Source organism: Mastomys coucha, unplaced genomic scaffold (genome assembly GCF_008632895.1).
Source record: "Mastomys coucha isolate ucsf_1 unplaced genomic scaffold, UCSF_Mcou_1 pScaffold22, whole genome shotgun sequence".
NCBI lineage: Eukaryota > Metazoa > Chordata > Mammalia > Rodentia > Muridae > Mastomys > Mastomys coucha.
This window is the reverse complement of record NW_022196905.1, coordinates 108,137,782-108,146,794: the sequence shown is the minus strand read 5'-3', so window position 1 is coordinate 108,146,794 and position 9,013 is coordinate 108,137,782. Positions and strand designations below refer to the sequence as shown.

Below are 9,013 nucleotides of genomic sequence, written 5' to 3'. Positions count from 1 at the left end.
AGAACTGGCCCGGTGGCCCAGAGCTTCCTACTCTTCCAGCGGCCCAAAGAAACAGACTTTTAAAGTTCTCCTGCTCCAGGCTGAAAGCATCTTGGGCAGTGGGACCCAGCTGCTCCCAGAGGCCTCCTGGCTCCTGGCGCCTCTCTCCCTGCGCCCCTGGCCCCTGCTCCACCTCCCCCACCCTCCCTTCTGCTCACTCCCAATTGCAGGCCATGGCTCCCGGTCTGGTCCCTCTCACCGCCATGAGGCCTGCACTTGCAAGGCTGAAGTCCAAAGTTCAGTCCCTTCGCTAAGCGCACGGATAAATATGAACCTTGGAGAATTTCCCCAGCTCCAATGTAAACAGAGCAGGCAGGGGCCCTGATTCACTGGCCGCTGGGGCCAGGGTTGGGGGCTGGGGGTGCCCACGGGGCTTGACTAGTGGGATTTGGGGGGGCAGTGGGTGCAGGGAGCCCTGCTCGTTGACTGCCAGCTTGCCGGCAGGTAGACACCGGCCGTGGGTGGGGGAGGCGGCTAGCTCAGTGGCCTTGAGCCGCGTGGCCTGGTGGCAGGGGAGCCATGGTTTCTAAACTGAGCCAGCTGCAGACGGAGCTCCTGGCTGCCCTGCTCGAGTCCGGCCTGAGCAAAGAGGCTCTGATCCAGGCCTTGGGAGAGCCAGGGCCCTACCTGATGGTTGGAGATGGTCCCCTGGACAAGGGGGAGTCCTGCGGTGGGAGTCGAGGGGACCTGACCGAGCTGCCCAATGGCCTGGGGGAGACCCGTGGCTCCGAAGATGATACGGATGACGATGGGGAAGACTTCGCGCCACCCATTCTGAAAGAGCTGGAGAACCTCAGCCCAGAGGAGGCAGCCCACCAGAAAGCTGTGGTGGAGTCACTTCTTCAGTAAGGACCCCACCCTGTCCCCAGCACCCAGGAAGGAACTCATAGGGCCCATTCTATGCTCCTGGCAAGCTCCACTTTCGGTCTAGAGGCCTTGGGAGCTGTGGTCTTCAGGCTGGTGGTCAAGGGGTTCTTGCCGACCCTACCCCCTCTGTTTCGCCCTACATACCCTGTATCCATGGGCCACCTGTTTGCAGCCCGGTCCTTAGGAAATAGGGACAGGTCTGAGGTCACTTGAACTGGAGGACGAAGGCAGCAAGCCCCAAGAAAATGTTTGGAGAACCAGTGGGGGGTGGGGGTAGAACTCCTTCCCCAGTGTGGTCGTTTGTGCTCCCACAAATTCCACCAAAGTCTTGGCTAGGGAGTCAGATCCCAGGTTTGGGGATCCAAAAGCCCCTGAGCTGGCCGGGCTGATGTTGGGGTTTTAGGGGATTCCCTGATCCGCCAGGGCCTTAAGCATTTGGCTGCTTAAAGCTTGAGTTTCTTACCTGAGGCAGATGGAGCTGAGGGGTTTCTCTGCATGGCCAGGTGCTGTTCACCCCTGACCCCATCTTGGTCAGAGAGTAGGGTTAGAGGCCTCCCCCACAGCAGACCCCCCTCATCTGCTGTCTGGCTCCCCATCTCCCGGAGTGCTGGGTGGGTCCCTCTTTCAATGCCTCCCCTCTCCTCAGCAAAGCCGTCCTGGTTACTAATTACCCACGCATGCTATTATTTCTTTTGTTTTATAAATTTATAAATAGCAAAAGGCTCTGATAAGGCCTGTGATCATTAACTTGTAGGGACAGTGGCTGGGGAAATGCCCATTTGGGGGTGGAGAATGGGAACACTAAAGGTGAGAAAGGTAATTTGGGGGCCATGGGGAATACTACCCAGCCCCAATTCCCAAAGCCGCCGCCGCCGCTTCCCTGAGATTATCGCCCGGCACGCTCTTTTCTGTAGGGGTTTCCGCGGTGCCTGAATCCCCATAATATAGAGATGAGCACCCCCAGGAGGAAGTGGTTAATAAACCAGCTTTACAGCTAGGGAAACTGAGGCTTAGATGGGGGAAGGAGCTGTGAAGGAGGGGCCTAAGGGCTGACTGAGGAGTTTGAGGATAGTCTCAAGAATACTCGAAGGCTGCCTCTTTTCTGTCCAAGGTCCTGATCCTGACTTGGGGTGGGGGAGGGCTGGTGGATCCCGGCATTTCTGGAAGTGTCAGGAAGCCTCCCAGGGCCTTGGGCAAGGGGCAGAGGAGCAGTCAGGCCCCCTGACTTGGCAGAAAGTGGAGGGCAAAGGGCTGCCTCGCTGCAGGGGAGGGGCAAAGGGCCAAGTATTGCCAGAACCAAGGCGCAAGAAACCTGGATAGGGAGGAGCTGGGCCTGTCCTGTCCAGGGGTCCCAGGTGGGACTAGGGGCTTAGTATGAGGCTGAGGGGCCAGGGATGCCAAGGGTCCTCTTACCTGGCTAGATGGGACCTCTTGATCAGCAGCCCTCGTGGTGGGGGCAGTGGGGACTGGAGGGGAGCTTAGCCCAAGCAGCTGGAGCAGAGGTCAAAGTGCTCCCTAGGGGAGGGGGAGCCAGCAGAATCCTGGAGGCAGAAGTAACAGGGGCAGTGAGGAGGATGAGATGGAAGAAGAGGGCTGGGGGAGCTGGGAGAGCAGAGGCGCCAGGAAAAGAGAGGGTCCCTGAGCAGCCGGGAGAAGGGGCAGGGGAGAGAGGCTGAGCTGGGAGGAGGCTGGAGTGCGTCCCTCCCAGGTTGCTTTTCTTTAATGCTAACAGCGAGCTATTTGCTTTCCATTTAAATTCGAGATGTTGCTATAAATTATCAACCAGCTCCTTGTTCCTGCGGAGTTTATAACTAACTACCCGGGTTACTTATTGTTCAGGTAACAAAGGGGACTTGAAAATGTCCCCAGGGACAAAAAGTGGGGCCTCTAGTTTCAGCACCAGGGGTGGGGATTAGGGGGAACTCTGGGAAGAGGGCTGGAGGACCCCTGATGAGGGCCTGGCTAGTGGGGAAGTTGAGGCTGGAAGAGGCGGTGGGAAGGACCAACTCCTCACGGGAGCTGTTGATTCCAAGGTCTACCTTTGGGAGAGGGAGGTGGGTCTGGGGTCTCGGATCCCACCCCCACCCCATACACATCACATGTGGGGCCATGGCAGACGCCTCAGCTTTCCTCCCAGAGCTCTATTCTTTGTCTACCGTGTGACCTTGGGCAAGATCCCTCCTCTGCCTCAGTGTCAGCAGGTAGACCAGAGTAAATGCAAATTCTCTTAGTTATAGTTCTATGCCCTCCCCTCCCCCCAGCTTCCCTACACTCCATCCCTCGCTCGCCCGTTCGTTATCCCTTCCTTTGCGGCCTGATGCTGACTTTGCAGGTTCTGGATGTGCACGCACTCTGGTTTCCACCCAGCATCGTTGTCTGCCCCAGTGTTTCTGCTTGGGACCCTCTTCCCACTTCCTCCTTGACTCTTTGCTCCCTGACCTCCATCTCTGCATGAGGACTGTACCTCAGCTCCTCTTTGCTGCTTTCTCCTGTCCCCTAATTGCCTCTTTACTTATCTGTCTCTGTGTTCATTCCTTGCCTCCTGATGTGAAAACATCTTCAGGGAAAACTCGTGATGTCACTACGCGCTCCCCTCCCTCATCCACCCATGACAGACACCAGGCAGGAGTGAGTGAGAGATTAGACTTCTTGGGACCCTGAGTTGTACCCTGGATGCCCTTGCAGGACCTTCCTATCTGCTAACTGCTTAAACCCCATCCTTGCTGTTTCCTGATGCCCCCAGCCCCAGCCAAGCAGCCACAGGGTTCTCCCAGCCAGGAACTCAGCAGCCAGGTAGCAGGCAGGATGCTTCAGTGGACAGTGGCCTGCCTTGGTTCCCATGCCAGCTTTGCAGCCAGTTAGGTGGGCACTCTCCCCGAGTCCTAGTTACTTCTGCAGGATGTGAAGGCAGCACCCACCCACAGGTCCAAGAGCATGGCACACAGCTAAGCAGGATCACATTTGAATGGTCCCATTTTACAGATGGGCAGAGGAAGGCTCAGTGAAGCGAAGGGACCTCCTTAAGCAGTAAGGCCAGACTTGGTGTGTGATGGCTTCATCTAAGTCTGCACAGGGCTATCGAGTTCCATGTTGTTTTGTCATGTTCACCACCCACACCCCCAGACATTCTTACTGCTCAGCTTGATGGGAAATCCTTTTGAATGCCAGGCTTTGAAACTCACTGGGGCTTAAAGATGTACTAAATTCAGGTTTCCCTCAGGACAGTTTCTAAAACACACACACACACACACACACACACACACAAGCACATGCATGCACACGCATATGCATGCACATGCACTTACACACACATGATGCACATGCACACCCACACATGCACACATGTATAAGTATACACATGCATGTACACACACAGGGACAATCATACATGCACACACACACACTGACACACAGGCACACACACACCCTCCAGACACACAGAGGCAGGCACCCACAAATAGACTTACACAGACACACATGCACACACACATGTGCACAGACATACAGGCAGGCATATAAACACAGACAGGCAGGCACAAGCAGAAACATGTGCACACACACACATAAACAAGCAACCATGCACGCATGCATGCACGCACGCACGGCAGGGTCTCAAATATGCCAGACTAGCCTTAGACTCAATGTATCAAGGATGACTTTGAACTCCCAACCCTCCTACCCTTGCCTGTCAGGTGGGGAGTTTATAGACCTGTACCACCATATCTGATTGATTTGTTTCGTGTTCTGATTCTTTGAAACAGGGTTTCTTTGTGTAACCCTGGCTGTCCTGGAACTCACTGGGTTGAACTCAGAGATCCACCTGCCTCTGCCTCCCAAGTGTTGGGATTATAGGTGTGTGTCTCTAAGCCTGGCTTAGGTCCAGTTTTATGTGATTCTGGGGCTGAATCCAGGGCTTCATGCATGCTTACCAGCTGAACTATATCCCCAGCCTGAGAAATAGGAAATATCTTTAATCTTACTTTATAAATGAAGGACTTGGGGGACACAGATGCTAAGCACTTCAAAGAGTGGGTAGCAGAGCTGGGATTTTTTTTTTTCTCAGATCTAAGCCCGAACTAAAAATTCAGCTAGTCTCTTAGGTCCATGGCTCTGGGTACCAGAGAACCAAAGACCCAAAGCTGGAAACACCCATTTGACTCCTGAGTTTGGCAGAGAAGTGGAGAGGGCATTTTCAGTCTTTCTGGGTTCTCCTGTGGGTCTGGGACACACAAGACCACAGCTTTGATGGTGGTGGTGGTGGTGATGGTGATGATGATGATGATGATGGTGGTGGTGATGGTGGTGGTGGTTCTGGCAATTTTATTTTTCATATACTTTTTAAGACCTCCATAAGTGGCTCTGTCTGGCATTTTTGTTTTGTTTTGGTTTGGTTTGGTTTTTCAAGACAGGGTTTCTCTGTGTAGCCCTGGCTGTCCTGGAACTCACTCTGTAGACCAGGCTGGCCTCAAACTAGGAAATCCACCTGCCTCTGCCTCCCAAGTGCTGGGATTAAAGTGTGCGCCACTACCGGCCGGCTTCTGTCTGGCATTTTATAACCACTCTTTGTGGTTAAAAGAACTATTTAAAAATCAGATGTGATGGCACTGACCTCTATTCCCAGCACTGGAGAGGCAAAGGCTGGCAAGATGTGTAAGCTTTCTGGGCCAGCCAGGATTATACAACGAGAGCTCTCAAAGTTCCTATGAGTTTGAACACTTCTGTCCACACTTCCTTCCAGATGCTTAGTATTTTGTTTGTAGATGTTTCCGGTGTTTGTGGAGGGTGGTTACTGTATCTGTTATTTTATTTGTCCTAGTGTAGCAGAAATAAAGAGAGACAGAGATGGGGGAGGGAGAGAGAGCTTGAGATTAGGGAAGAAGAAAAGGGGAGAGGGAGAAAGGCAGGAGAGAGGGAGGGGAAGGGAAAAGAGGGAGACAGAGACAGTATGAATTAGAGACATCCAGGCGGATTGTAAGAAAAGGCCTCCCCTGCTGGCTCTTGCTCCTGAGCTGAGAGCTAAGCTCCCCTCCCATCCAGAAGAGGGAGGGGAGCAGGGCGAGGGCTGCCCTTGCTAGCAAAGGGAGGGAGGCCACCAGATAAACATGTTTGTAGAAGCACAGGTTGGACTTTGCCCCTACTTCCCTCCTAGCCCTGACTGGCACCCAGGGAAGTAGGGAGAAGGGTGAGGCTACAAGAGGCCCCCAAACATGGTCAGGGGAGGGGAGAAGCAGCCGAGGTCCCTAGGGATGAGAAATATTCTCGAGTCTCAGTTACATTGATGTGGGGCAAGGTTTTTCACCTTTCTGAACCAGAGTTTTGTCGTAGGTGGAGCCAGTGTCCAAATCAAGCGTACTTCCTGGGTTGGAAGCGAGATTCAGGCAGCTCCCAGTGACCCCTAGGAGTCATGCATCCTGCTTTATTTGCTGTGCCAGTTTAGATTACACGGTCCACCTTCTTTGCGCTGCTGCCCATCTGGTAGCCGCTGATAAAAAGGAAAATGTCAGAGAGTCTAAGCCAGTGGTTCTCAACCTTCCTAACGCTGGGACCCTTTAACACAGTTCCTCGTGCTATGGTGACCTCCAACCATAAAATAATTTTGTTGCTACTTCATAATTGTAATTTTGCTACTGTTATGAATCATCACTGTAAATCTGTGTTTTCTGATGGTCTTAGGCCACCCCCGTGAAAGGGTCTTTAGGACACCACCAAGGGGTCACGACCCACAAGTTGAGCACTCCTGGTAAGCTCTGCATCTGAGAGCAGCATTACTGAGGTGCAGGGTGTGGGGCAGAGCTGGCTCTGGGGAGCTGTGGGGCTGGCTTCAGAGAGCTAGGGCAGGTTTCAGTTTGTCCTTTGGTTTGAAATGTTAGATGCAGCCTGTCCTCTGTCTAGCTGAGTTCTAAAGCTACCCAATTCAACCAGATGGGGGCTGAAAAGAAGTTTTAAAATTGTTTCTCCAATGAATGCTTACAGATTGTGTTTGATTGTATGTTTTCTTGTCAGCATTTTGTAAATACTCAGTGAGCAGGCCATTTGATAGCACTGCTGTTGTAAACCCAGCTGATAAGAGCGGGGAGGGTCCACACAGGCTCTACATAAGTCCTAGCCTACCCACTTTTAGCTTTGGACACAGAATCCCCCCGTGCAGCCCCAGATGGCCTGGAGCTTACGATATAGACCTAGCTGACCACCTGCCTCAGCCTGAGATTAGAGGTGGCAACAACAGGCTTGGACAAAGATTTATTTATTTACAGTTTATGTATTTGTGTGTAAGCATGTCTGTGTGAATGAGTGACTGCCACATATACATGGCTGCTGCTGGAGGCCTGAAGAGGGTGACAGATTCCTGTATTTACAGGCATTTGTGAGCGACAAGATATGGGGTTAGGATCCAAATTCTGGTCCTCATGATTAATCAGCAGGTGATTTATTTATTTATGTATTTATTTATTTATGTTATGTATGTGAGTACACTGTTGCTGTCTTCAGACACACCAGAAGAGGGTGTTGGATCTCATTACCGAAGGTTGTGAGCCACCATGTAGTTGCTGGGAATTGAACTCAGGACCTCTGGAAGAGCCATCAGTGCTCTTAACCACTGAGCCATCTCTCCAACCCTAGTAGTCGCTCTTAAACACTGTGCCATGCCCCTGGTTCTGGCTGGACGGTGGTGGGGCACACCTTTAATCCCAGCACTCTGGAGGCAGAGACAGGCAGATTTCTGAGTTCGAGGCCAGCCTGGTCTACACAGTGAGTTCCAGGACAGCCAGGGCTATACAGAGAAACCCTGTCTCGAAAAACCAAAAAAAGAGCTCACTGTGTACCTCAGGCTAGCCCTGAACGATGACTGAAGGCTAAGATCTCAAGGGCATGCTATGCCTAACTAGAATGTCATCTGTTTTATGTAAGGGCTTGAACACTTGTAGTTTTCATATCTACTGGGGTCCCGAAAGCGGTCTCCCAAAGACGCTGAGTTCCTTCATTATGTATAGTGTATTACATAATATTATAATGTATAATATTAAAAAGGTTTTTAATATTATACATTAATATTTTAAATTTTAAAAAAAGTTTCTCTCAAAAAACAAACAAACAAAAAACCAACAACAAAAAAAGTTTCTGACTGGTCTTCTGACATTTCATAGTTATATGAGTGTGGGGAAGTCTCTTTTCACACACATACCACACACACATCACACACACACACACACACACACACACACACATCACAGACACACACACACCATGAAAGAATTATTTCCTTTGAGACAAGTCTCCTGTAGCTCAGGCTAGCCTTTGCATGTGGCTGATGCTGACCTTGAACCCCCAATCTCCCTGCTTACACTGTCCACATGCTAGGGTTACAGGTGTGAACCACCAAGCCAAGAATGTCTGCTGTTCATTTTTTGTTTTTTCAGTTGGAATATGGAACTAGTTTGACTTGGAGATTTTCCTGCCTCAGTTTTCCTAATGCCAGGACCATAAGCGTGTGTCACTACAGCTGGCTTCTCTTTCCTCGCTTCTAACGTCAAGCGAGCACCAAGCCGCAGAAACCCCAGCAGGCCTTCTGTCCGGCTATACAGTGGGCTGCAAGGGCTGCAGGCACATCATCAATGCCTTTAGATTGAACTTTTTGTTTGCCACAGCAAGCAAGAAAGCAACCTCTACTTTCTAAGGGTGCTATTTGTCATGTGTGTCAAACCTCAAGTTTTAGAAGCAGATTGTAGAGATGAGGTGGGAGGGGGCACATGGGCTTTCCAGCCTCGTGGATTGAGGTGTATTTACAGATATAGGCATATTTGGAGAGGACGGTGACGGGGGTGGGGGTGCTACTCAATATGGCTCTGCAGGCAAGAATTTGAATTTGATCCTCGAGACCCACTCTCATGGGGGATGGAGACATGTGACTGCTGTAAGTTGTTCTCTGTCCCATGTGCACTGTGGCACCCATATCTCTCTGTGTGTCTCTTGGTGTCTCTGTCTCCATGTCTCTGTGCTCTCTCTGTGTGTCTCTCCGTGTCTCTGTCTCTCTCTGTTTCTCTGTCTCTGTCTGTCTGTCTCTGTCTCTCTTTCTCTCAGAAGAGAGGTTGTTCATTGTGCAGGCAGT

General features: G+C 51.4%; 1 protein-coding gene across 2 annotated transcripts in view; it reads left to right on the top strand.

Moving 5' to 3' along the window:
* Positions 1-329: 329 nt before the first annotated feature.
* Positions 330-9,013, top strand: part of Hnf1a (HNF1 homeobox A) — a 23,650-nt gene continuing 14,966 nt past the window's right edge. Inside the window, exon 1 of one of the 2 annotated variants that reach the window (XM_031337538.1) lies at positions 330-884. In XM_031337538.1, coding sequence (XP_031193398.1) covers positions 559-884 — 326 coding nt within the window. In that variant the 5' untranslated portion in view covers positions 330-558. The remainder of the gene's footprint in view (positions 885-9,013) is intronic. The other variant, XR_004109508.1, reaches the window with a different exon arrangement.